This window comes from Osmia lignaria, chromosome 7 (genome assembly GCF_051020975.1).
Source record: "Osmia lignaria lignaria isolate PbOS001 chromosome 7, iyOsmLign1, whole genome shotgun sequence".
Classification (NCBI taxonomy): Eukaryota; Metazoa; Arthropoda; class Insecta; order Hymenoptera; family Megachilidae; genus Osmia; species Osmia lignaria.
In genome coordinates, this window is record NC_135038.1 from 8,717,838 (window position 1) to 8,743,868 (window position 26,031).

At 38.0% G+C, this 26,031-nt stretch overlaps 6 protein-coding genes across 16 annotated transcripts; 3 read left to right on the forward strand and 3 right to left on the reverse strand.

The window, feature by feature from the left end:
* Window positions 1-136: 136 nt before the first annotated feature.
* Window positions 137-2,999, forward strand: LOC117604517 (uncharacterized). Its single transcript, XM_034324648.2, has 7 exons — window positions 137-445; window positions 1,444-1,678; window positions 1,751-1,883; window positions 1,945-2,141; window positions 2,202-2,348; window positions 2,434-2,619; window positions 2,687-2,999. Exons 1-7 carry the CDS (start codon window positions 430-432, stop codon window positions 2,817-2,819), a joined length of 1,047 nt encoding a protein of 348 aa, XP_034180539.1. The 5' UTR covers window positions 137-429; the 3' UTR covers window positions 2,820-2,999.
* LOC117604519 (uncharacterized) lies at window positions 2,848-3,975 on the reverse strand. The gene is made up of 4 exons (XM_034324657.2): window positions 3,848-3,975; window positions 3,458-3,778; window positions 3,055-3,208; window positions 2,848-2,989 (listed from the first exon to the last, which is right to left on the reverse strand). Exons 1-4 carry the CDS (start codon window positions 3,902-3,904, stop codon window positions 2,928-2,930), a joined length of 594 nt encoding a protein of 197 aa, XP_034180548.2. The 5' UTR covers window positions 3,905-3,975; the 3' UTR covers window positions 2,848-2,927.
* An 86-nt stretch (window positions 3,976-4,061) lies between these two features.
* LOC117604518 (uncharacterized) lies at window positions 4,062-6,706 on the forward strand. Of its 7 annotated transcripts, XM_034324651.2 has the most exons (9): window positions 4,062-4,198; window positions 4,570-4,656; window positions 4,779-4,863; window positions 4,935-5,023; window positions 5,093-5,312; window positions 5,427-5,573; window positions 5,633-5,774; window positions 5,894-6,127; window positions 6,195-6,638. In XM_034324651.2, the coding sequence occupies exons 1-5, from the start codon at window positions 4,130-4,132 to the stop codon at window positions 5,288-5,290; spliced, it is 528 nt and encodes a 175-aa protein (XP_034180542.1). In that variant the 5' UTR covers window positions 4,062-4,129; the 3' UTR covers window positions 5,291-5,312; window positions 5,427-5,573; window positions 5,633-5,774; window positions 5,894-6,127; window positions 6,195-6,638. The 7 variants fall into 7 exon arrangements, with proteins under 7 accessions (XP_034180542.1, XP_034180541.1, XP_034180543.1 ...); XM_034324650.2 differs by having other exon boundaries at window positions 5,093-5,573; XM_034324652.2 differs by having other exon boundaries at window positions 4,063-4,198; window positions 4,573-4,656; window positions 5,093-5,573.
* Window positions 6,707-6,722: 16 nt separating this feature from the next.
* LOC117604520 (uncharacterized) lies at window positions 6,723-7,499 on the reverse strand. Its single transcript, XM_034324659.2, has 3 exons — window positions 7,438-7,499; window positions 6,955-7,115; window positions 6,723-6,868 (listed from the first exon to the last, which is right to left on the reverse strand). The coding sequence occupies exons 1-3, from the start codon at window positions 7,479-7,481 to the stop codon at window positions 6,723-6,725; spliced, it is 351 nt and encodes a 116-aa protein (XP_034180550.2). The 5' UTR covers window positions 7,482-7,499.
* A 513-nt stretch (window positions 7,500-8,012) lies between these two features.
* On the forward strand, window positions 8,013-20,620 carry Nasp (Nuclear autoantigenic sperm protein). Its single transcript, XM_034324586.2, has 3 exons — window positions 8,013-8,231; window positions 18,627-19,517; window positions 19,588-20,620. Exons 2-3 carry the CDS (start codon window positions 18,627-18,629, stop codon window positions 20,239-20,241), a joined length of 1,545 nt encoding a protein of 514 aa, XP_034180477.1. The 5' UTR covers window positions 8,013-8,231; the 3' UTR covers window positions 20,242-20,620.
* Window positions 8,303-25,928, reverse strand: LOC117604485 (intraflagellar transport protein 140 homolog). 5 transcript variants are annotated; one of them, XM_034324581.2, is made up of 10 exons: window positions 25,664-25,928; window positions 25,355-25,602; window positions 24,970-25,288; window positions 24,694-24,910; window positions 21,660-24,630; window positions 21,279-21,583; window positions 14,893-15,117; window positions 11,783-11,890; window positions 11,418-11,555; window positions 8,333-10,829 (listed from the first exon to the last, which is right to left on the reverse strand). In XM_034324581.2, exons 1-10 carry the CDS (start codon window positions 25,925-25,927, stop codon window positions 10,570-10,572), a joined length of 5,055 nt encoding a protein of 1,684 aa, XP_034180472.1. In that variant the 5' UTR covers window position 25,928; the 3' UTR covers window positions 8,333-10,569. The 5 variants fall into 5 exon arrangements, with proteins under 5 accessions (XP_034180475.1, XP_034180472.1, XP_076545337.1 ...); XM_076689222.1 differs by having other exon boundaries at window positions 10,599-10,884; XM_034324582.2 differs by having other exon boundaries at window positions 10,744-11,363.
* Window positions 25,929-26,031: the final 103 nt, after the last annotated feature.

Below are 26,031 nucleotides of genomic sequence, written 5' to 3' on the forward strand. Positions count from 1 at the left end.
AATTTTATCAAAGATTTCTTATTAGGTCACCCCTTAATTTTAATTTTAATTTAATTTTTCCTTAATGAAAATAGAACGCAAACGATTTCGTCTGAATATCGCAAACGTTGTATCGAAAAAAAAAAACAAAAAAACAAGAAGAAACAAATGAAAGCGATATGATACGGATTTCGCGAAGTTTGCAATTGAAGAATTGTCATTTCGCGAACGATCGCGCGTTTTTCTTGAACGAAACGCGTTTCGATGCTCCACTTTGATTGTTTCTCTGTTCGACGTAGCCCTCTGCTCCTTAGTTTTGCAAATAGTCGTGACTCAATTTAAATACGGCCAATTATTTCGAAATGCTGACTCGACGAACTTGGCTACCAACCGCATGAACGACCGGCGACCGAGGACGAGCGTTGTTAACAGTGTGAAAGTATCGACATTATGCCGAGCACGAAGGGTAAGTGATCGAAGAGAAGACGTTTAAAACTCGTTAACTTCGTCGTACGTATCTGTACCAATCGTTCCGATTACTTGTTTACCGTTTTTCCTTTCGAAACATCGAGAAACGAAATGGTGATCGAATTTATCCGAATCGAATCCGTTCGAACGTGTTACGTACCGATGGCTCGTTTAAAACTTCCACATTTCATTAAAACGTATAATAATAAGAAAAGTAGCGACAAGTTAATTACGACCTCGAGAAAGATCGAATCATGAACGATGCCGCGATTCTGAAGTTGACTGACGATTGCAAAATATTTTACCGACGAGATTTTCATTCTGAGATCGGACATGTTTGGACGCGGTTCAAAAACAAAGTTCAATATACAAGGTGGTTCAGATTCTTCTGTTATACCGTGCCAATATCATTTAAGAATGAAAGTACTACTTTAACTTTTGAAAATTTACCAAACTTTTCATTTCTTTCACTCTTGCAGTTTTCGAAAATTTGAATATTTAATTTTAGCTCAAGCTTTTATTTTAGCTTTAGCCTTAGCTCTCGCCTTAGTTTTCGCCTTAGCCTTAGCTTTCACCTTAGCTTTCACTTTAGCTTTAGCTTTAGTTTTCGTCTTAGCTTTCGCCATAGTTTTCGTCTTAGCCATAGCTTTAGTTTTCGCCTTAGCTTTAGTTTTAGCTTTCGCCTTAGCTTTAACTCTAGCTTTCACCTTAACTTTCACTTTAGCCTTAGCTTTAGTTTTCGTCTTAGCTTTAACTTTAGCTTTCGCCTTAGTTTTCACCTTAGCCTTAACTTTAGTTTTCGCCTTAGCCTTAGCTTTAGTTTTCGCCTTAGCTTTAGCTTGACCTTTCACCATAGCTTTCACCTTAGTCTTAGCTTTAGTTATCGCCTTAGCTTTCGCCTTAGCCTCAGCTTTAATTTAAGCTTGCGCTCATTCTATCTCTTTAATCTTAACAAATGTTTAAATTTAAACTCAAATAACCTTTGAAAACATACAGATTCTTACGGTGAAGACGTGTCTCTTCTCTACCCGGATAACCAGAACGATAAGTTCAATAGATTCTCAGAAACGCACTGCGAGACACCGATAATCAAAGGTGTGGTGAACCAACTAAAAAAATGGCCGACGGATTTGTTCTTCGCATTTCTAGCAGCCTGTCTGATACTCGGAAGTCTTGTATTTCTAATATTTGTCACGGTAGCTGTTTCTTTGCCAACCGTCGTTTGCTGTCGGTAAGAAGAAAATTCTAAAAGATCCAATTTTTCTTTTTATACGATTATCGAAATGAGTGTTCGATATTTCAGAGAGGAAGAAATGGCGATGTTAGAAATGGGACCATCGCCCAGCGTCTATTTCCTTAAATTGGGGAACCAAAACTGGTCCACCATGGACCTTTGCTATATCGAAACCGCTGCTTACAGACATCCCGACTTAAATGTAAAATTTCAATTGAAATATTTAAATTTCAACGTTAATAACGTCGGAATTTGTCACGCAGATATATTTGATAAAATTAACGAGGGAGGAGCCTTTTGGAACGAGTTTCAACGAATCCATCGTAAATAAAACAAATTCGGAATCCAGACAATATGATTCTTCGTTGGTAACTATGGAAGATAAATTGAGAGAAAGATTAGCACGTGCTAATTCTAATATAAAGAACATCAATGTCTCCATCGACAGATTTTTCAAAGGGTAAGATAAAAGATCAAGTAACGAAATTCTTTGATTAATTTAAATAATCTTCTTTTCCAGCTCGAAATTATCGAAAATCGTAAGAGAATTGAACGACGAAACGCTGGAAATTGCAGCCAAATCCCAGTTACTTTGGAGTGTTCCTGGAATTGCTATCCAACCAAATATGTTCTGCAATTTAGACTCTATGAAAGAGTTCCTTTGCAAGTGAGGATAATTAACTCAATTAACGCTCGAGTGATAAAGGAGAATAGAAAAAATAAACAGTTTACTTTGGTCGCGAATTTTTCAGCAGGAACAAAGAGAATCAAGAGGAATGTCTGCCAGATAAACTGGCAACTATTGAACCAGATAACGATATTCAGATAACAGGAGTTCCATGCCAGGCTTTCATGGGATTCCTTTTGCAAGAAATATCAAAGAAACACCAAAATGGAAAATTCACGTTAAGAGAAGCTTTAAAGAAATATTGTCCAAGGTGAAACTCGAATTTAAAATGTACATAAATGAGGATCAAATTTATCGATTACTACATTTTGTTACAGATCGCATTATTGCCCGGAAATCCGGATTCTCGACACGAAGACAAAATGTCCAACCGATGCTTTAAATTGCCCTCTGATTTATTCCAGCATTCTGATGCACGATTATCTGAATCTCGAAAATCTTATAACGTGACAATACTTTATTAATAAACTGTACACGTGTAGTTTACAAAATACAAAATACAAATACGCTGTATCAAATTTACACTTGTCTTGATCTTCGATATCTATGAATTTTCTTTTATTTGAACGTTCTCTGTTCGTAGAGACGAAGGACACCCATCCATATCCAAACTTCTCCGACTAAATAATAAAATTTATCGTTCAATTAATAATCTACTTTGATAATTAAGAATTTGAAAACGTACGTATCAAGAGTATCGTTCCGAACGCGTAAGAGAAGGCCATTGAGGTAGGGAGATTCGAGAAAAGTAGCCAAATTACAATGAAAGCACCGCTTACATCGTACACCAGATCAATCAGATAGAGTATTATCGATGGAATGCTCCAGCGTGGACGTTTCTATAATATTCATAGATTCAACTAATAAAAGAATCTTCTTTAACCCTTTAACCGCGGGTGTGATTTATAAACCAAACACTAAAATTATAGCCAGAGTAATTTTTAAAATAAAAATAAAATAAATACAATAAAAAAAAATCTTTTAAAATAGAATATCATTTCAGTAATATAATTTAAAATTAGAATATAATCGGCTAAAAGTACCCGCAGTTAAAGGGTTAATACCGAAGAGAAACGATTGATTCTCACCGTTACAATGGAATAGGCAAGCATGCCGATTGCCAGGAAAGAAATCACCGAATAAGAAATCGAATACCCTAAGCTCAACGTGACCACAGCTTTGTGCGCGTATCCTTGAGTAATTTTACCATTTGCCAATATACTATACTCGGTTCTACCGTAACGTACGCTATGGTAGCTCATCAACAGCATACAAGTGGATAATAATAAAGCTTGACAAATTCGAAGATTTTCATTTTGCTTGAGAGTGAATGATTCCTGGTCCGCTGTATCGGTAGCGGATGGATAACTCGTTTTAATCGTTCGGTTTGAGAATCCATGATCGATCATCTAGAAAATACATTTTTACAAGAGAAATCAGAAACGTTAAGAGAAGATGAAATTTTCACGAGGACTCACGGTCGATGTGTGATAATCTCCGAATACGGATTGAACTCTACCAGGGTACTGGTCCATCGCGAGAATTTTTCCAATTTTGTTTGTCCCTTCGAAAACGAAATACCGAAAACAGATGCTTGAAGTGAATATCACGGCGTTATTCAGATTGTTCGTCGGAGAACGAATAGGAAAATCGTAAAGTGCATCTCGCGCAACCTCTAACCGGACAAATTTTCGTGGATTCTATCGAAAGAAAATGATCGAGCCTGTTTATCGGATAAATCGCGGGAAAACTTAGAAGAAATGGCGCGACGTCGTAAACGTTCCATCTTCTCTTCTCTGGAAACGGTGGTAGGAAGGAATAAGAATTCGGTAAGATTGAGATGCACCTGTGTGCGTGTATGTGTATTGTTTCAACGTCAAGAACATAGCAGTATTCATAATAGATGCATCGAAATTGAAACGAAATCATCGAGCTCTGATTTGTACAAAATCAATCAAAGGAATCGTCCGTGTTTGATAACATCGTTCGATTAATTAATTAACCCGTGTGCTTACAAGGGACGATCGAAAAATTTCCTAGAATTATTTGGTTAACCTTTGAAGTTTTACGAAAGAAACAATGAGATTTCGATGTAGACGAAAGATCAGCGAACGTAGAGGATACTTAGTTGGTGTTTCTTGTAGTATCGAATGAAAGGATGATGAAAAATGAATGAATAATGAATCTGATACTTTTTCAGCAGATTGGACAATTAGCATGCACCCTGTGCGATCATTACATCATGGGAAATTCGATTTACGTGACATTGCTCGGCTTCATTGGGACCGTTAGTCCATCGTAATACTCGTTAATTGTTTTGTGTATTGAGCCATGATTTACTTGCAATTAACCGACTGAATTGAGGATTATTTATCACCGATATTTTATTAATGTTTTTCTATTTACCAGGTGATCACTGCGTTCGATATTGTTCGAATAATGAATTGCAAATCTACGAGTAGATCTGTGTCTCAAACGAGGAGCAACGAAAGTGGTAAAATGATAAAAATAATTCTATTTGAAATATTTATCGTACGATCTAACGATTATTTTATTTTATATCAGTCCCTTTAGAAGTGGAAAGGGACCTTAAACTGATGACTTCGATTCTAGGAATCGAACATTACACCTTTATCATGCTGGGTGCAATTACAGTAAGTGATTGAACGAAACTTTTCTTGCAAATTAATTAATTAATTATTTTCGATTAAATATTTTCTTAGGAATACCCTGTGTTGCACACGCCCTGGCTGTTGATGCAACTATGCGTGATCATCGTGGAAATCATCGTATTCTGTGTGAAAGTGTTTATAGACGGATTGCATATGAAACGCGATGAAATATTGCAGTCTATTTTAACTGTGCACAATTGGCTCCAAGTCTTTTGTTTATTCTTTCGTCAAGCGCGACATACTCGTTAAAATCGATACGAAATTGACATAAGTATGCAAATTCACGAATAATTAAATTATTGTAATAAAATTAAAACGATAAAAATCGTATTGTAATACTTGAAGTTGTATACTATATCCTTGTTGTTTTTTGTTTAAAATACAGTTTATAACCGACAAATATTTCTATCATGAATAAATAAGTAAATAAAGTTCGATAATAATGGTGAAATTAAAAAAGAATCTCGATTGGTCGAGAATGAAAGACGAGAAAGAATATGAAATGAATAATCGCAAGAAAAGTTTCTCCAAGGTACACAAAATGTAATTATATTTCGCATTAAATAATTACATATCTGGTAACTTTATTAGGTAGAAGCACTTTATTTGACTCTAATGTGTTTTTCAACATACTGTTTGAGTTCTATTGCTTTGGAAACTGGAGGACGTTCTTCAGTTGGGAATACAATGACAAAATCAGCTGCATTTAATGCACTTTTCAGGAGAACTTATAGTAATAATATTTAAATAACATATTATGTTAATAGAAAATAATCTGATAATTCATTTAAAAAATATTAAACGAGATATCTCGTGTGAAAATTCTATATAAAAATTCTGCTCTATTTGCAGATTTAAAAATTATAATTCACGTGAAAAATGTAATCAGCGGACTGATAAGTACGGTAATGATGGTACTCGGTGATAAATATGGTATTCCTTATCTCTATTTACCGTGGTTAGTGAATACCATAAAAGGAATGGCTTTATATGAAGGACCAACGCTTGTGAGCCTGGCTAATGTGCTCCTACCCAACGTTACCGTCCCTACCGGGACTTTTATCTTTACCACCTTCTTTTTATACGGTACAAAGATCACGTATATTCGCCTTTTATCAATTAACAAATCAATTAGCAAATTACCCTATTACAGCGGAAGAGCTTTTTATTTGGAGCGACGTTTTCGCGAAATTTCAACATTGTTGGAAAGATTATCACTATCAAAAGCAAATTGCCATGGAAAAAATTAAAGAGAAATTGTTTATTGCACGTAACAAGAAAATTCTCTACCAAGGAAACAGGAATTATAAAAGGAATACCATTGTTGAAAAGATAAAAATTGAACAAAAACCAGTGGAAATTTGTAACAAAATTAATAATTCAAATTCTTTGGATTTTCGTTTGAGATCCATTAAAAGTTCAATTGGGGATAATAATTTATTTCCAAGTCAATTTTTAGACGTGACTGGTTAATCAACTTTTTACATAATTTTTAGAATTTATCGAAGTTTTGAAACTTATTTTTACATAATATTTATTGTTCATACAATTTTCATTTTTTTATTAAATTCTTTAATAATATACAAATAATTAATGTCGACATTTGGCGTACGTGATTCTTTATACCGTATTTTTCAAAAAGCGTCACATGCAAGCAATAAAAATTGTAAAAATAAGACACTCACATTTCGTTGTCTTCGATCAGCCACCAGTTACTGCGTGTTGTTTTGCTTCTACTGCGATGAAAAGGTGAAGATGGCTCGTGATCACAATAATTTCGTCGTTGGTATCGAATCAAACAGCTAATAAGGGTGTCCATTGCACATACTGGAAACACATGTTTGTTGGTTGTACATTTTTAAGATTTTCTAATTAGATAAGTATTTTCGATGGTTATAAATTATATTACTTACGAGATTTCACTATGACGAGTGTTTTCAGCACACTGAGTACTTTATTTTCATACTTTTGCCACTTTTTCACTCTTAAAACACGGAGCTGAAATTTCATGCGTTTCGAACTAGACGCCGGTATCCAAAATGGCTGCCACTTTTCAGATTTCGATAGTTTCCCGCTGAAAGTTATGAAGTATGACGTCACACATTTCTACGAGAACTTTCGAAACAGAAATATCATATTTTATGCCAGAATAAAGCACATAAAGTGCTCTATTCTGGTTATTTTGTCAGGAATGATGTTAATTCAAGTGAAAATCGGCAATTTGAAGTAAAATTTGCAAATATATATTGATATACACCAAGGGTAGGTAGCTAGCAATGGACGCCAATAGGCATATTATGCTTTATGCAAATATTATCGTACATTATCAAGACTCACATATAAATTATTATCTATTATGAAGATGGATCGATAATTAACATTCTGTGCATACTCACCTATTCGTAATTAACAATTTTCCAGCATTTTTCTTGAAATTCATAGCACCACGCGACCTGCCTCTACAACGAAACTGCGCGAAATAATGGAAGCTGCGCATAATTTGAAAGGGTCGCATTGCGCAGATCATGAATATCGAACAACTTTAATCGATAGCAATCTTCAATATATGTAAATTGTTTAAAACATTTTTCTAGCCTCATTGTTATAAAATTAAGCATTCTAATGTTGCAGTTGTAGTAACTAAAATCAAGAGAAAATATTAATTTTAATTATTATATCTTAATTTATGATTGACCTACTTCGATATATCGAACTGATTTTGTTCGATACAAATTGACCGTTAATGTTTAAGTACATTATAGAACTGCGTATAACCGACGTCAGAATTATAGATATAATTAAAAACTGTGTATATTTTTAAGAAATTATTGAATTCCAACTATCACATTTGTAAAATAAGTGTATCCCGCCTTTCAGCTAGAAATGGCGGTAAAAAGAACACGCATGCGTTACTGGAGTGCAGTTCACATTGATGCAGGTTTTATCGTTGTACTCATGTTGTGCTTGACACTCGTACATACAAGTTGCACGCGTGCCGGTAATAAACCGTTGTTTGGTATAACGGTCGTTCCGTTAAATCTCTCTGAGCTTTTGTACATAAATCTGCTCATAATTATTAAAATAAAGCTTGTGATTTTCAAAATTTTGCGTGCAAACAACGAGCAATATAGTGAAAGCGTGTCTGTCCTTAAAAGAACGTTAATTCTTCAATAATTCGAGGAAAGGCGAGGTATGTAACTTTCTTTATATTCTATATACATTAATCTTCTTCTCCACGTTTTTGTTACATAATTGATAAAGGTTTATACCAATAAAAATGTTTAAAAATGGTGTTTCGCATATTTACAGAACAAGGTCGTCCTTATTTGAACGATTTTAACGGATATCATGCATAACGTGGAGTTTATTTTTATACATAGATACTTAATTATCAATGAGTTCACGCTTAATTACTCGCTTAATAACAAGCTTATTGTTACAAAAAATATTTGGATCCGCGAGACGTTGTGATATATTCATGGATATGTGTGTATAGAATGTTATTGAATGTAAAGTACAGCGTGTCCCGCGTTACATACACTTGTAACGACAGGTCACGTGTCCAGTATTTAAGTGTTCATATTGTAGAACACCGACTTGTATTAGTATGACTGCGTGTGGTTTCTCGACGAGATCCATATTTTTGCAAACATTGTTTGCGAAACATAACCTTTCAATTACATGAATATATTTTTAATTTCTTAATGACATATATGTTACAAAAAATATGAGATACTGTATGACAGTAAATGTTATTCTTTAAAGGTTATGAGAAAACTTGTTCAATACAGGTTTTCAAGGTTTTCTAAATGATTGATACAGTTTTCACAGTAATGGTCTTTTGTTACACATTGGGAAATTGCTGTAAATTGCAATAAAAATTGCTGTATCAGTGTTGTTTATACATAGCTTATTCTTTTTATTGCATTTATGGTACATTAATTTCAATGTAACAAATAACAAGGATCAGGTAAAAAATATGACAATCAAGAAAATATTATCAGAAAAATGCATTTTGTTTAAATAAACACTTGGAGAAAAGTTTTGCAAGCTTATTCATAAATCTTGTTATTTTATCTATGAATTAGCAAAACTTAATCTCCAGGTATGATGGATGCTTTCTCTTGAAGCATCTTTATTTTCCTTAAATCTTAATGGACGAATTGTAACTCACAATCCTTCATACGTTATACATTTTGTTGGTATATGTCCTCTTTTTCGCAGTAACAAGTTGTAGCAAAAGCTAAATTCTTCCTGCTGGCACGCATCGTTGCTTGTGTTGGCTCGAACAAGTTTAATGCTATGCTAATGCATATTACAAACATGCTTATTTCTCTAACTGTAAGGCGATTGAATTATACTATGGGCATCTATATTATACATTACGCTCTGTGTTTAAATTTTTAAGCAAAATTCAATAAATTTCACTTTAGCCTCTAGAAGATCTGAAATTACTTTGAGTTTCAAATCAAGCCTAATATAAACTTAAATATCTATTACAGCTTTTTGAAATAAACCGATTTGAAAAGTTGTTGACTAAATGTATAGACTAGAAGAAGTACGATAGCATTCTTCTTACATTAATTGACTAATTTCACTGCAAATAAAAACTGAGATAACTTTGTATTCTGTTCCGTAATGTTTCTGTTCTACTTATCATAGTACATCTTAGTTTCTTCAGCCCGGAAAGCTTACTTTCTTCCTACACGTTATCTTATATTCATGCACTTATAAATATTTTACGTTGCTGTAAAGATCTATATGAAGAGAAGATCTTTGAATTATTCAAACACTCAAATCCATCATAATGTATAAAAAGGCAGAAAAAATAAAACATGAAAAATCTAGAAGTATAAGATTTAGAATTTCAAAACCTTTTTATCGCACAGGTATCTTGCACAACCCTTCTCTACATATAGTTCTTTGCCCAATTATTTATCTTTTTATTTATTTTCTTTTTTTTTGTCAAAGACTAGAGATTATTTGATAAATTGTACAAAACATTGCGTTCAGAAGGATGGCCAAAAATTGTGCTCCTTCTTACTCGTGGTGCCTTACACAGATTCAAGCTAGATTCGACAAACAATATGCAACACACGTTACCTGTTAATAAAACAAATGATGCGCCTTCGAGGTGGTCATTTTCAATTGTCATTTCAATTTCTGAAAAAGAAAATACACTGAAAGTTTGTCCCAATGCCCGACCCTGTATCCAAACTGTTCCCCTTAAATATCAAAGTTTATGCGATACACCTGAGTTTCTTTAATTTTCAAGATAGAATTGACAACTCCTCAAGATTGATCATGAAAGCAGGATTGAAATTTCACATCTCACCGAGCAATTCGCATCAGTGAACCAGCTGATTCACTTGATATTTGGACAAACCGAAGCTTTCCAGTCCAATCAGCGAGCCATGTTACATTATGGATGAACATTCTCTCCTGCCGAGCGCACAGCAAGGGTCGCCGACATCGAAACAGTATCATAACTCTTGGAAACGACCTTAGACCTCGAAGGCCTCCCACTGCTACGCTATCATAGCCGCGATGGGGCTGAAACGCATTATTTTGCTTAGCAAGATCCACGCGGCCGAGGCGAGGGCGCAAAGCGTAACTCCGCCCCATCCGAAGTCCATGCTCCAGGAGCTGGTGAATCGTCTCGCCTTGAGGACGTTACGCGGAGCCGGTCCACCGATAACACCATCCTCAGGACCGTCCAATATCCGCGCCCCTCGATCCTGGGCTCTTTTGAAATGAATGATCGTCAAGGTGAACAATGCGAAAGTGGCTGCAACGATGAACGTTCTCAATTAAAAATATTATCTCTTCTTTTATCTGAAATACTTGAAACCAACAGGATTTATTATTTTGCATTCACATTAAAATATACGTTTGAAAGGCTTCTAGATTCTGGAGTGTTTGAGGATATCTTATCGACGATAAAAGATGTTTACCTTTTATCGCAAACTCGCTGGATACGGAGGATACGAGCAAGAAGGAAAACTATTTTATGGAAAAAGAAAACATCTTTGGAATTCATGAAAGGAGGTCGGAGTCTTCTATTTAACTCCGGATAAGCATATTTCTTGGATAAGTAAATTATGGAACGGCATTCGTTACATTGAACGCTTGAATTTATCGACTGGCTTACAAAAAAGCAGGATTGTAAACGTATCGAACTTGAAACTTTGTAATATGCGGTCTCTGCTGTTACGGCGAGCAGCTCGTTTTGCGGTCGACTTCGCTAGAGAGCGCAGAAATCCTTGCGGTCACCGAGTTTCCCGCAACCAGGATATGCTTCACACCGATGAAGTTTATTCAGCTAAAGCGATTACCATTGTAACGTTGCTTCCCGACGATTTAACGACAAACTTACCTGCCAGTAGGTACATCACACCGGTAACGAGAACCGCCGATATCTGATGCCTGCACAGTCCAAAAAATCCAATGAGAACAGCGGTGCCCAGAATGATCAGGCAAACTAGAGAACACGAGATACTCAAATTCTGCATCCCTGCAAAGAAAAATGAATTTCCAGCTGTGGTATAACATTTTTTCTACCCTTTCCGACTCTTAATCTTTTGGAATATAAAATAACATGAAGCTAAAAAGGAGAAATCTATCTTTGAATGCTTCTTTTCAGGAGGATCATTAAGCTTCAAAGACACTTTAAAGCGCCAGGACGTAACAATAACGCTGGAAATAAAATGAGGAAAGAAAGGAAACATTGACCGTACTCACGGTTTTGCCAGGCGGCACGAATCTCCTCGTGTTCTTCGTCGGGTGTCAAGTAGTTAATGCACCTCTGCTGCGGGAAACGTACCTGACCCAGTAGTCGTATTTCCTCCTCTAAAACGGTAGAAATAAAGAGAAAAAAAAAGGGGAAGTGTAAAGTTTAACGCCGCGAAACGAGACTGAACTTTCACGTTTTATTCCCCCATTTCTACGACTCGATTTCTCAATTAAACGATCCCTGGCATTTCCTTCTTTTCTACTATGAAATTTCGATGAAAAGTTTGCAATGTTCAGCCTTCGCATTTATAGCGAGGAGGAATGTCGTGCTGGAGTTGGAATTTTATTCTTTCTTTTCGTTTTAATTCTCCTCGACTGGAGGTTCATTCTTATGAAAATTTCCTCGCAAATGGAATGAGCCTTTATCTCCTCCGAGTGGGTGCAACATCGAATTCGCATTTAGAAATATGGCAACAACACGTCGATATATTCTCGGTGATTTAATTAAAATTGAACCAACAAACATCCGCTTCTATAATTTCAATTTTCAGCCCGATAGAAACGTTCGTCAATGTTGAATCAATTTTTATCGTCCGCTTAAGGATTTCGTTTACAAATGGATTTACCTACACGTTATCGATTAATCGGCTACGCCTAACGAGTAGTCGGATTAAGATGGACCACGAGCACGGAATAGTTGGAGCGTGAGATTCGATATCAGATTCCGAATGCTATCGTTGGAGAGGACGAACTTGAACGTGGATTTCCGTGAAATGTCAGGAAGACGAGGAGTAAGGCCGTCGAGGTCGTGGAAACTTTGAGAATTGAGTAATAATAAATCCTGAAGCAGAAATAGATCGACCCTCGAGTTCACCGGGTCTAGGTTGCCCGTCTTCAAGCTTACACACGTGCTAGAAACTCGCACATCGATCCAGGATAATTAAAGAGTATGTTTTCTTATTTTTAATGAGCCTCGACTACTCAAGCGTTCGATCATCGCACGTTAACAGGAAAATGAATTCATGAAGATCAGATTGATAAAAGAATAATGTACAAATTTTTCTTCTAATTCTAGGAGCTACCAACTTGCCTTTGTCTCGAGATCCAAAGCGAATCCGATTACCATTCATCATCAAACGCATGAAATTTTAATACCTAACAAGCTATGCTCATCTACACGCTACAAATGAAGTCGAGTAATCTCCATCTCTATCAGAACAGTACAATCGAGCGACTTAATTCACGTGAAAACAGGGAAACAAGATGTTAAAGAAAATTACACGTTCGCTTAGGATAACTAACGTTGCTCGAGGATTTATGAGCACAGTTTTCGACTGATTTTCATGAAGAGATCGCGTTGCTTCAAGGAACCTATACACGCTTTGTTCCAGACAGAACGGTTCGTGCCTGGCGTGACCAGGAACAATCAAAGGAACCTTCCTAAAAAAACGCTGAACGAACAAATCATGCAGTCATGCTCGTAGAAGGTCAAGTTTGTCTGTTCAAAAAAACACTGATAATTGAGCGACGATGGTGCATCATAAATTTCGAACGTGTTAAATTAAAACGTTTAGCGGTTACACGGTAAAACGATTCAATTTCTACAGAAAACACTCATCTTTCCTCGATGAAACAGGAAAATTGAACGTTCCGAAGGTACGATCGATCATGATTGCGCGCCCACTCGTATCATCAGGAATGGAGTTGTCCGTAAACGAGGAAAAGTTAAAGTTTCGGAGTTCTGATGTAGGGAGTTTTTTCAATTAAACGTTCGACGACAACGACGTTGATGAAAGGTCGAGCAACAACTTGGAACGGTTTCATTTTTCTCCTGTTTTGTCTCGCGGAGAATGTCCACTGAATTTTCTGCTCCTCTGTGTGAACGTTAACGAATCGTATCGCGAAATAATTGCACTGCTCGTTACCGAGTGCAGAGGTAGAAATTAATAATAAAGAGTTATTAGATGTAGAGGACCAATTATCTCCTTTGTTAAAGGAAAAAATGCTCTAAAATTATTCGCTGGAATTTGTTAAATTAATATGTTCATCAATCATTCTGATGATCTATATTCCACTGTAGGATTGCAAATCTTCTAATGAAAGATCAATTGATCTACCATACAATTGGTCGTTTTTATATCGTTTATCCAGTTGATTTTATCGCATCTTAAAATGCTCATTTCTTTTCAGATATGGGAATCAATAGGAATGTTTGCCGCGAGCAATAATTCTTCGCTCGGTACAAAGAGGCACAATGGTCATTTTTCGAACGGAGTTTAATTGAAGTTTGATAGCGGAGAAAAAGTAGTTTGATCGGAAGTACGAGCAAACTGTAATTACGAGGGGTAGATAATGTTTTTCTGTTCGACTGGCTGTCGGCGTCACACCCTTTCGTACTTTTCCACGATTGACTTTTTCCGGGACGCTTTGCCCGTTTTTCCCCCCGGGAAAAACGACCCAATTTCTCCGCTGTTTTCTTGAGATTTCATAAAGCTACCACAGGCATTTGGTAGAATCCGAGGGAACGTCGTAACATAGGTGAAGGGATCTAAGATTTGTCAATTGTTATCGTCGAAAAGGACCATGAGTTATTGGAAAGGAACAAATGTACTGATCGATTCGAGGAAGGTCTACGATTTCTCTGCTCTTTCCTCTAAGCCGAAGAAAATGATTGGCATGAAGTTTCAACGAAGAAACATCCAAGATGTTCACGGTCACGACACGGTTACTCAGATAGCACGATATTTCAGATCCTAATCGACTGGTCGATAGACTGGTCAGAGTCAAGGTGATGGTCTCCATGCATAGAAAATGTTCATACAGAAACGCGTCATTGGAGGGGCGATTAGGTGAAAAGGTGTGTACACACAGCTGTATCATTGAAAATACACATGGGCACGAAATCGATTTTCCATACGAGTCGAGAAAGGAAATTCTCCACTGTCCAATAAAATAACTTTGACTTCTCTTATTAGGAGAAACGTTTGGCTTTCAGAAAGAACGCTTAGATTTTATTAAATCTGGAGATACACCGAGGTAATCCTAATTTATCTATTTCATATTATTAATCAGAATTCCCTGATGATCGTCATGAATGAATTTAATATTTCATAGCTTACCCGTAAGGGAGACGCACATGATCCAAATACCGCCGTACATCGGGACGAGAAATGTGGGTCGTCTGCCAGAATGATGGTTCCTATGACCGGAAGCCGGCTCCAGCAACGCGACTTGTCCGTCCAAGTACCATGTGAGAGTAACGTTCGCATGGCTGAGAGCCTCTTTGTCCCATCCGACTTCTTCCCAATGGTCCGACATTATCGCGCCGCATAACAATCCAGTTGCTGAAACAAAAGCAGAGAATTGTTAGCAGACGAGTCGGAATTCTGTATCGCGTTTCGTTGACTGAAAGTTAGACACTTCCTTTCTGACCAAGTGGCCTCGTTATTTTAAGTCTGGAGAAGTCGGTGATCTCGAAGACCCTCCGGCGATATGCATAATAATGGAACAGTGCCATGAATAGAGTTACGTAGTGTACTTATCAAGCTTTACATTAAACTCTTGAAACTTTCGATCTTCGTCGATTTTCTTTCAAGGAATGTCTTTCATATCTCTTCTTAGACGTTGTTACAACAGTCCTTAAATTCTTCATTGAGTAAGATTAATAGTTGCCATTTTAAAAAATGATTATAGGGGTAGAAGGTTTATCTTCTATAAAGTTGGAAAGCAAAATTAAGATTACCGAGTTAATTAGTTGTCGGATGATCATGAGGTAATCTTTCAAGAAAAGAGAATCCAGTGTCTCTGAGTTGTCTCAGAGTTTACTCGTCGCAAAAAGAGTACAGCTGTCGCGTTCTTGCGACGTGCTGATCTCATTACGAAAGACTGGAAAGAACGATTCCACAACGCTGGTCGGGATCGATGCTAATAAGCGAGAATTTCCGCGTTTAATACTCGCCACGAGCCGCACGACGAGGGGCTTCTTCCTTGCTTTTCCTCCGCGTCACAGCTGCACCGCAGAGAAAATTTTATTGCATAAGAAATCTGTTAGCCGATGCTGTTGAGGACCCTCTAGCATAATAAGAGCACTTCTCTCGAGTGACCATATCCTCCTTGGCTAAAGAAAAAAAAGTGTGCACGGTGCAATGAATTCAACCGGTGGTTGCTGACCCTGTCGCGAGAACTTCCTCTAGAAAAGATACTAAATAAACGAGACTCTGTTACCAATAGACAATGATTGATGTACTTCGTTTCTTAACCCGTTCGAGGTCTTGATGTGATTGTATGATCTTCAAAAGGAAACATTTTTGTCTAGTTATTGTAACAGGTAGATAGCTCACTTCTTTTTTATTTTACTTTGGAAGGAATATTAATTTCAATTTTTACACGCTCATTTCAGATTTGCACAGTGTTATCTCTGAGAAAGGTTGTGGATTCCATGATACAATTTGTCCTTGATCAATTGAAAATTAATTAAAACACCTGGGAAAGTATGAAGAAGAAACGAAAAAGCTTGCATAGATTAGTTCCTCAGATTACTCTGTTTACCTCAACTAAGTGATTTAAAAACGTCTTACGAAGACTGTTAATGGGAAGAATAAATTCAGGCATGATCGAGCAGAAGAAATCCACGATAACTGTTCAGAGAACAAAATTGAGTGAGTTACGAAAGCATGATTATCCACGTGTTCCTCTTCAAACAGTCGAGATTCGCTTAATTAGAAAATCAAATACAGAACCATTCGTCTTAACATTCATAAGCACACCATCAATTATCAGTTAACACGATAAAACGACAAAAATTCACGTGATCGTTGGAAGAATTCGATCAATCACAATTTCGAAGAACGATCAAACGTATCGAAAGCATCTCGTGCCATACATGCCAGAAGTTCAACACAAATGTATCTCCAATAATCCTGGTATTCGAATCATCCTTCAAAATGGCACAGAAACGCGATCCTGCGGATCAGCTGATCGCATACCAAGGTGTTTAATACTTGAATACAGATGGGGATAAACGATACAGCTTGAGACCACGAAGCAAATGACTAAAAGGAAACGCTTTTTCACTTGTTTATTACGTAATGTTTAACGTACGGATGTTGATGGAAGCCGGTTGAACGAATCTAAACAAAAACAGAACGCTAGGAATGGGATGATGATAGGTAAAAGCAGATTTTCAAAGATGAGAAATTGAAATTGAAGAGTTATTACCTGCGAAAGTGAGAGCTAGCGTGGCAACGAGAAAAATCAGACGTGGACCAGGGGCCCTGGGTACACGGGTAGGCTCCATCCATGCAGGTAGTGCCCAGGGCGACCGCTGGCAGCCCACTGAAAGCCCGAACAACCGCACCGACACTCGCTAGTTACGCACTGACCAATCGTCACCCCCTGAGCCCCTGTGTTTTCGGCGACCCTCCACCACGTCGAGAGGGCAAACGACCAGCACGCCCTCTCCGTTCTGCGTCGAAGCGCACGAAAATCGACCGACGTACCACCCAACCGACTACCCCACCCGGATGCTGCGGACAACCCATTTTCTGATCCTCTACAATTTCCATTCGCTTCATCATCTTCTTCTCTTCTAGCTCTTCCACGCGTCTCTTCCTTGGCCTGTCCTCCTAATTTCTCATCTATCCAAACAGAGGATGTTTGTTGTTTGATCTGTGGTTCTTACTCTGAGCAAGAGTAGATGATCTATAGGGTAATTTGCTTGGTGATACTTGGACACTTCATCTATGGAAAGATTCAGGAGATGATTAAATGAACTACTTTAGTACCTTGAACGTATCAAGGGTAGTTGGTGTATAATTAAAATCATTGATGTCTTCATTTTTAATTTTAGGATTCTAGAAAATTCCTTTATGTTATTTTTCTATTGTCCATGGAAGCTTCTACGATTGTTCCAGTAATTACATATGTTAAAATTAGTTGAACACTGTAATAGAGAGATTTTAGAGATTCTCCACTGTGCAGACTGTAATTAGAAGTAAAATTACTGTGGTGTGAACTATAAACTGCGCCGCGAGTGTGACTGGATATTATAAGGGGTTAAGATGGCATTAGGGGTGTCTTATGTTTGCACACTGCTTACGCAATGTACTTAAGATGTTGTTTACCCAGCAGAGCATAATTTTATTTACCTTCGTTCTCTAGAAAAATAATTTTCTGAAATATCACTTTCACTGCTCAATAGCAGAATAGATGATAAATATCTTCTGAAATCTGAATCTCTTCCAGGTCATTAATCATCAAAGCCAAAGTTACAAGCGTTTCAAACTCTATCTCTCAAAGAAAATCGATTAAGACGTAAGAAACTTAGTCGAGGTACTCGACTTGTTAGCGGTAGCTCGTTTGCAAGAGAATCAGGAAACGACGATTGTGTCTTAACGAGGTGCTCCGGCAGTCTGCGCACCGACTCGGTGGCTCGAAGGCCATTCGGGTGCCCACCCTCTTCCCCAGAATCTGTTTAACGGTTGTTAAATTCGTAACACACTCGAAGGTCCTCGGTTCATTAATATTAACTAACGTATTCCACTGCCAAGGAAGAAATTATGCACGATCCTCGTGGAAGGCCCAACACGTATCATGCGTGGGTGGATTGCTCTGTACACGTCTTGATTGCATCGTGACAATCGAGTAACCATAGTGGGTGGACACACGATCAAAGAGTTCATTTTTCTCTGGCAAGGTGGAATTAAAAGGACCATCGGACCATTAATTAATTTGTGAAAGATGTATCGTTGTTGAAGAAATTCTTAGGAATTAATTGGCAATTTTCCTTGAAACTTTTGGTGTAATTGGTCTGAGATTGATTGATGTAACTGAACAGTCTGTTTTCTTGTTACAGATGGCTGACTACGTGGAGAGTGCAGCGTTCACCGATCCAACGACCGCGATATCCCACGGGAAACGGCACCTGTTAGTACGTGATTACACCATGGCCGTGACCGCGTTGGCGCAAGCTTGTCAGATGCTCGTCGAGAAACACGGTGACACTGCGGACGAGCTGGGCGAGCCTTATCTTCTCTACGGTCGTGCTCTCCTCGGTCTGGCCAGGGAAGAGGCTGGAGTGTTGGGCGGTGGTGTACCGGGCACCGAGGAATCCGTAGAAGCCGACGAGGAGGACGAAGAGGAAGGCGAAGATGAGAAGCTGAGCAACGTGGACGAGAAAGAGGACGAGGAGAGCGAAGAGCGTGCTAGCGACAATGGCACCAGCAAAGAGGAAGTCGACGGGAAAGAGGACTCGAAAACAGCTGAGAAAGCAGTGAAATCAGACACAGAAAAGAAGGAAGAAAAAGTAGAATCGAGTAGCGATAAGAAAGAAGAAAAGGTAGAATCAAGTAACAAGGAAAAAGAAAAGAAAGTAGAATCGAGTAGCAAGGAAAAAGAAGAAAAAGTAGAATCAAGTAGCGATAAGAAAGAAAAAAAAGTAGAATCGAGTAGCGAGAAGAAAGAAGAAAAGATAGAGTCGACTAGCGAGAAGAAAGAAGATAAAGTAGAACCGAGTAGCGAAAAGAAAGAAGGAAAACTGGATTCTAATAAAACTGAAGACAAGAAAAGCGAGCAGGTAGCGCAGAAGAAAGGCGAGGAAGCTAAAGCGGGCTCTAGCAAAGACCCGAATCACGTCAATGGACCTTCTTGTTCCACCGAACAGAATGGAGATATAAAAGAAAATGGAGAGGAGGCTGGTGAGGATATTGGAAAGGAGGATGAAGATGACGAGGTCAATAATTTACAGGTACGCTGAGCAATATAAGCATTCCTATAATTTACAAATAAAATATCTAACATTTGCTTTTATGTTAAAGGTGGCTTGGGAAGTGCTGGAGCTAGCAAAGCTGATTTTAATGAATCGCAGACAGCCTGGCTGGAAGCTACTAGCGGACGCTTATCGACTTCTAGGAGAGGTAGCCATGGAAGGTGGTAATTTCCAAGGCGCCCTGAACGATTTGCATCGATGCTTGGAACTGCTGCAACAAATTGAACCTCGCGAACCAAGAGCGATAGCAGAGATCCATTATCAACTGGCGTTGGCTCATTCTTTGGGCAACGAGTTCGACGCAAGCATCGAGGAGTTCCACAAAGCAACGGAATTGTTGGAGTCTCGTATAAAAGAGCTGGAGGAGATGAAGGAACCACCTAAAACGGACGATTCTTTCTACACCGTCGAAGGAGAGATACAAGAATTGAAAGAGCTTTTACCAGAGATCCAAGAGAAGATTTCAGACATGAAAGATTTCAAGCAAGAAGCTTGCAAGCTTGTTATAGAAGGCATTAAGAGCAAAGTGGCCGGTGGCTGTTCAAATGGTGCTGGACCGAGTGGCAGCAGCGATTCTACATCAAAAATTCAGAAACCCGCCAGTGATATATCGCATTTAGTGCGTAAGAAGCGAAAAGCCGAAGAACCAGAGACAGAGATTGCGTCTCCGTGCAAAAAACCAACGCCAGAGAAGACTGTTTGAACGGTTCTACCTAGTTCGGTGCACTTCAGACATTCTTGATACCTTGTTGCTTCGTTTTACGCGATAAAAATTGAACGAAAAAGAAAGAGAAACTCTATCGCAATGTGAAACTTTTAACGTTGGACCAAGATTATAGAGTAACGATCACCGATTCCAGCTAGGACGTCACAAATTGTGAAAATTTCAACACAACGTGGAACATGCTTTAATTTTAGAACCCGAACCGAGCACACTCGTTTGATTCTCTTATTTTATTTCATGATTAGGATTCGTGTAGTAAGTGCCTACATATTTTATTTTAGTTCTATTCGTTTAGCCTGTACGTTTCATTTATTTATTATGTATCTAATTAGCATTGACGAAGTTGCTGTTTACCATTTAAAATTATAATCATTTACGAAATCTTCTTTTCTAGAACATAATGAAACATTAGGGAATAAGGCTGTTTATGTATAAGTCTGATTAATAAACGTTAAATGATGATTTTTTTTTTAAGTGTGTCATACATTGCACAGGTACAGAAGAGTCTATTACCGTCGAATAGCACTATCTACTTAAAATCTGCAATCACACTTCTGGACGGATTAGTAATTTATTGCATACAGTGAGAGGCAAAAATAAATAGACACTGTTCAAAATAGAATACCTCCGTTAAAATTGGACTAAATAATTTGAGGTTTTCTGAGAAGCTATAAAAATTAATTCACTAAAATATGTATTTCATCGTTTTAAAAAATTACAATTTGTTGAAATTTGCAGCATACACATAACTTATCTGAATCTACGAAAGACATATTTTAAATTTTCATTATAGACTCAGATAAAAAAGGTTGAAAAATTACCATTCACTATTTTCTTTCACAAATTGAATTTTTTTAAAACGATGAAAATACATATTTTAGCTAATTAATTTTTATAGCTTCTCAAAAAACCTCAAGTTATTTAATCCAATTTTAACCGAGGTATTCCATTTTGAACAGTGTCTACTTATTTTTGGCTCTCCCTGTATGTACTTTGCTTGCTACTTATTTATTCACCTAAAAGTTCCTCTATATCATCTTCCTTCTCAGAGCTTTCTTCTCTTTGTATTTTCATTTTGTAACCCAGTGCTTCCAACACGCTTACATTATAATAATACGTTAAATTAATCCCAGGTACTAAACGCTTCAACTCCTCTATACTAGCACGTGCTTTATCCGTGTCACCGATATCGATGTAATGTTGGGTGATGGTTGCAAACAAGTCACCACGACGTACTGATTGCTCCAAATCAGGTCCTTGAGAGTCTAGCAATTGACGCACCTGTTGCATTGCTGCACCTGTTTCGCCCCTATCGAACAACCTGCGACAGTACCACTTTATTAGTATTTATATTTTCTAATGGTATTTTATATAAAATAGTAAAAACATTAACATACTTCTTGATATCTAGGTAACGTTTAATTACAGTTACTCTGTTGTTCACCAAATCAACAGCTCTTTTATGAATATCAGGATCCCTCGGTGTGACTACCTTGGCAAGACACCTGCTGGCTTGATTCAAAGCATCCAGAGCTTTATCATAGTTCTGAAACTCGTCGATCTCCACTTGCGCGCAAGCAACATAAAAGTTTGCCAACAGATCCATCGCTTTTCCCTTGGAATAGAAATTAATAATATTCTTCAATACCTCCGGTTGATTTTGCCAATCCAACGACTGCAGGTAATTCCCAGCCATTATATAAATCTCTCTTTGCCTCGAGACTTGTGCGAAGAAGCAGATCTTCTCGGTATCACCAGATTTCAATAAAGCCTTCATGGCTCTCAATTTGTTTCCAGCTTGAGTGAACTTCTTGGTAGCTAAATGATAATTACCTTGCTCGAAAGCAATTTCTCCTATCCTCTGTAATATAGAGATTCGAACTTTCTCGCGTTCTACATCATTGTCTACTTTGTCCAGGGTCATCTTCTCTGCTAAATCTTCGCTTAAGAGAATGTTGTGCTGTTGGATCAGTTCCAAAGCTTCCATGTACTTCCTTCCTGTAGCCAGCAAGTCAACGGCTTTCTCAATCTGATCGTTTTCAACAAAGTAACTGGCGCATTTCTCTATCAATGCTGGGTCGGAATCTGCGTTAACGTCCATGATAATAAGCTGCAAGGCACTGTATTGTTTAGTCCTGAAAGCAATATCCAAAGCCTTGTGCAAAAGGCCAGCTTTATGGTACAATAAAACAGCCTTATCTGGTTGATCATTCTCTTCATAGTATTTCGCAACATCTATTTGCGTCTGCCTTGGTGCAAGCACAGCCAGGGGCCATAATTCTTCAAACATGTCGTGCTCCTTACACAAACGAATCGCGTTCGTGTAAGCTTTGGCTATCGTGTAAAAGTGAATGGCGTGTGCTACATTATTTTTTGATTCATAGTACGCAGCCAAGTGGTACGCCGAGGCAGCGTGATTTGTTCGTAACACTAAGTCACTGGCTTCATCTTCTCTGCCAAAATAACAGAGTAGTCTTGTCATTGCTAGAGTGTTTTTGGCTTGTTCGTACAGTCGTAACGCTCCCTCCATGTCTCCTGTAGATTCTATATACTGTGCATGCCAATTTTTAATTTCTGGATCATCAGAATTATTAAGATACGCTAGGAGTTCTCTTGGTCTCACGAGCAACATCCTTGGGACTTCGAATCTATGACATTCCGCTTTTGTGTACATCTCTATTGCCTCTGCTATTTTCCCTTCCTTCTCAAGAGATTTCGCATAATTGTAACAGCTTGTCTTTTCGCGAATTTTGTTCTCGTTTCTAGCCAACTCTATGGCTTCCTTAAACTTATCTCGAGCTTCCAGAAGCTTGCCCAATAGATCCAGCCTTTCCGCTTCGCGAAAAAGGTGTTCAGCATCGTTATATAATCCCAGCTCAACAGCTAATATTCCCACCTTGGCTTCCAGATTTAAACTATCATCTTGCATAGCTTCTCTAAGCGCCCTCGCAGCCTTAGCTTGTTTCATATGCCCCAAACACAAAAGAGCCATGTTCAACTGCTTTGTCTTCACGCACATTCTAGCCAAACTCTTCCAAATACCTTCGTTTTTTATGGACTTTATCGCCTTGAAAGCTTCATCCATATTAGCAACACTGATATGGAAGCTGAAGTCTAGTACAGCTTTCTTTGTAACAGCATCACATGTACCCAGTTCCTCAAAATCTCTCATGAGCACTTTCCTTACCTTGCTACTGCTTTCTGCAGTTTTTTCTGAGTTTAGAATAATGATATGCGGAGTCTGAACACCCAGTACTCTACAGTTTTCATCTGCAACTGGTTTTATGTCCTGTATGACAATCCCATGATCTGATGTGGCGAATATTGACACCAAGACTACAGTAGCCTTTGAAACGTCATAGTCGTTTCCATTTGTCTGTTTTGTTGAGTATTTAGAATCTCGACTATCCAATCTTTGAGCACGACATACTAGTAGTCTAGGATCATCCACGTCCCAATAATGAGTAGTTACCAATCTTCCTCTACATTTAACAGCTAGACTGTTATCGTCTTCGTCGATATCATTAGATTCTGCAAAATCGAATTCGTGTATCTGATCGCTTTCTATATCCCAAACGTACAGAATTGAACTAGGCATCAAGTTAGTCATAGCAACTGTAATGGACACTAAACGACAGTCCATGTTACACCTTGCCTCGATGATTTCAGCAAAGTCATTGATCGCTTCGTAAGTTGCCATTGCTCTGGTATGCAACTTAGCTTCTCTTTTACTCAAGTCCCAGATTTTTAAGATACCGTTTAAAGATGCAACTGTTAGGTATTGTCCGGTGAGGTCCATCGTAATCGGTTCGCCTTCTTCTGGTAAGGTAGGTAACGTCTGAAGAACTGTACCTTCCATCGATCGTAATTGTATAACTAGAGGAGTCAGAACGATCAAAGTGTGGTCGTACATTAAGAGTTTCTCTGTGTCGCAATGGAAACTTGTGACTAGGGTAGTATTCACAGAACTATCTCTGTGCATTCTGTAAATCACCATTTGCCTACCCGAGGAAACAGCAATGTACTCTTTGTTAATAGCGACCAGTTGTACTTGAATATCAGTTTTCAAAGTGTAAGAAACGTCATCGATTTCTATTAAGATCTGAGTGGGAGTGAGTTGACTGGCACAAACGCCATCATTGTATGCAGCACACATTGGTTGTTGGTGTAAGATGAAAACATTCGTGATGCAATTAACTGCAAGCAATTGATTCCTCAATAAAGTAGCACCCCATGTAAGCTGTTTCACTGTTCCATGAATGGTACAAGATTCTGGTACACTTAGCCAACCATTTTCGTCATAGTCCACTTCAATTTTTCGTTTCCATAGATAGATTGTTCCCAGATTTGTACCAGCAGCCAAAGTACCTGAAAAACTTGAATAATGTATTTACTTATACACTTATGGTGTAAGTAAAATACCAATAGTACCATTGCTTTTACAGAAAGATATGCTAGTACAAATCTCCTGTGGTGTAGCAATATTTCCAGGAGATAAATCTGGCGGAGACAGCACGTAAGTGTCGCCAGTATGAAGATCCCAACAACGAACACCTAATTCTCCTGTTAGAATTGCTAGAGTATTTCCACCAGCCCAGCAAAGTGCTGGACCAGTTCGTGATACATCGGATCTACCGCTAAATTTCACCTAGAAATAAAAATTGATATAAAATTTGAAATGAAAATAAATAATTACAAATTAATTACTTTTGTTAATTCAACGAGTCGTCCAGTAATGGGGTCTGCCTGAAAATGTCCTATATTCAAACCATCTGTCATAATGATAATAGAATCCCTAGTTTGATGGTGCAACAGGAACTGTAATGCAGCACCATTTGTGTTAAGAACTTCTGTACACTGGCCCTGGTTATCGACAAAGTATATCACGCCGCTGGTGGTCCCAACATAAAATGCATAATTATCTTTTTGAGTTGCAACTGCTGTTGGTGCAGCTGTTCTAGGGCGCCAAGAGCTAAATATATCTAATGCTCTTTCATCTCCTGCAACTGCAGCTTTTGCTAAACCACTGTAAATAATTAATACTTCTTAATCCTTTCTAACAACAGGAAAGTGAAAACCATAAATGTTATACCTTATATCAAACACTGGTTTTGGTGGAATTGTTTTAAATACTATTTCTGCAAAAGAATCCTTTAGCTCATGGTGAAACATCATCAGCAATTGACCTCTGGAGTCAATTTTCCAGCCAACTATAGAACCAGTTATATCTGCAGATACTAATCTTCCTCCATGCTGACTCCATTGCAGAATTGTAATAGGATCACGATGGGGTGTGACTATCAAATTGAATTCGACGCTACCAGTATCACCTGGCCATACCTAAACATATATTCTCTCATCCACTGTTTGAAAGTTTAATGAAATTTTCAAAATTATTTACCTTCAATTCTCCGCTTTCCCATCCTGCTGAAAGCCACCGTCTTTCTGGATGCCAACCAAGAGCTGTCACCTGTGATACCGAATGTCTAGGTGATTCCACATCCTGTAAGGGCTCTCCTTGATCATCGTAGACAGTAACAAAGCCACCTTTATCTTGAGAGTATGCAGCAACAGCTAACAAGGGATAATTGGCATGCCAAATCGCATGAGTACTTATAGATGCTGTTTCCGGATTTTGTACACGCTTATCAAAGTACAGCGACATTATTTTTCAATTGTTGTACTTTTACTGTCAGTGTCGGAACTGTCATACGAGTTGATTTCGGTACGTTTTGTAAAAAGTACGTGTTCTTCTTTTAAGTTTGTTAA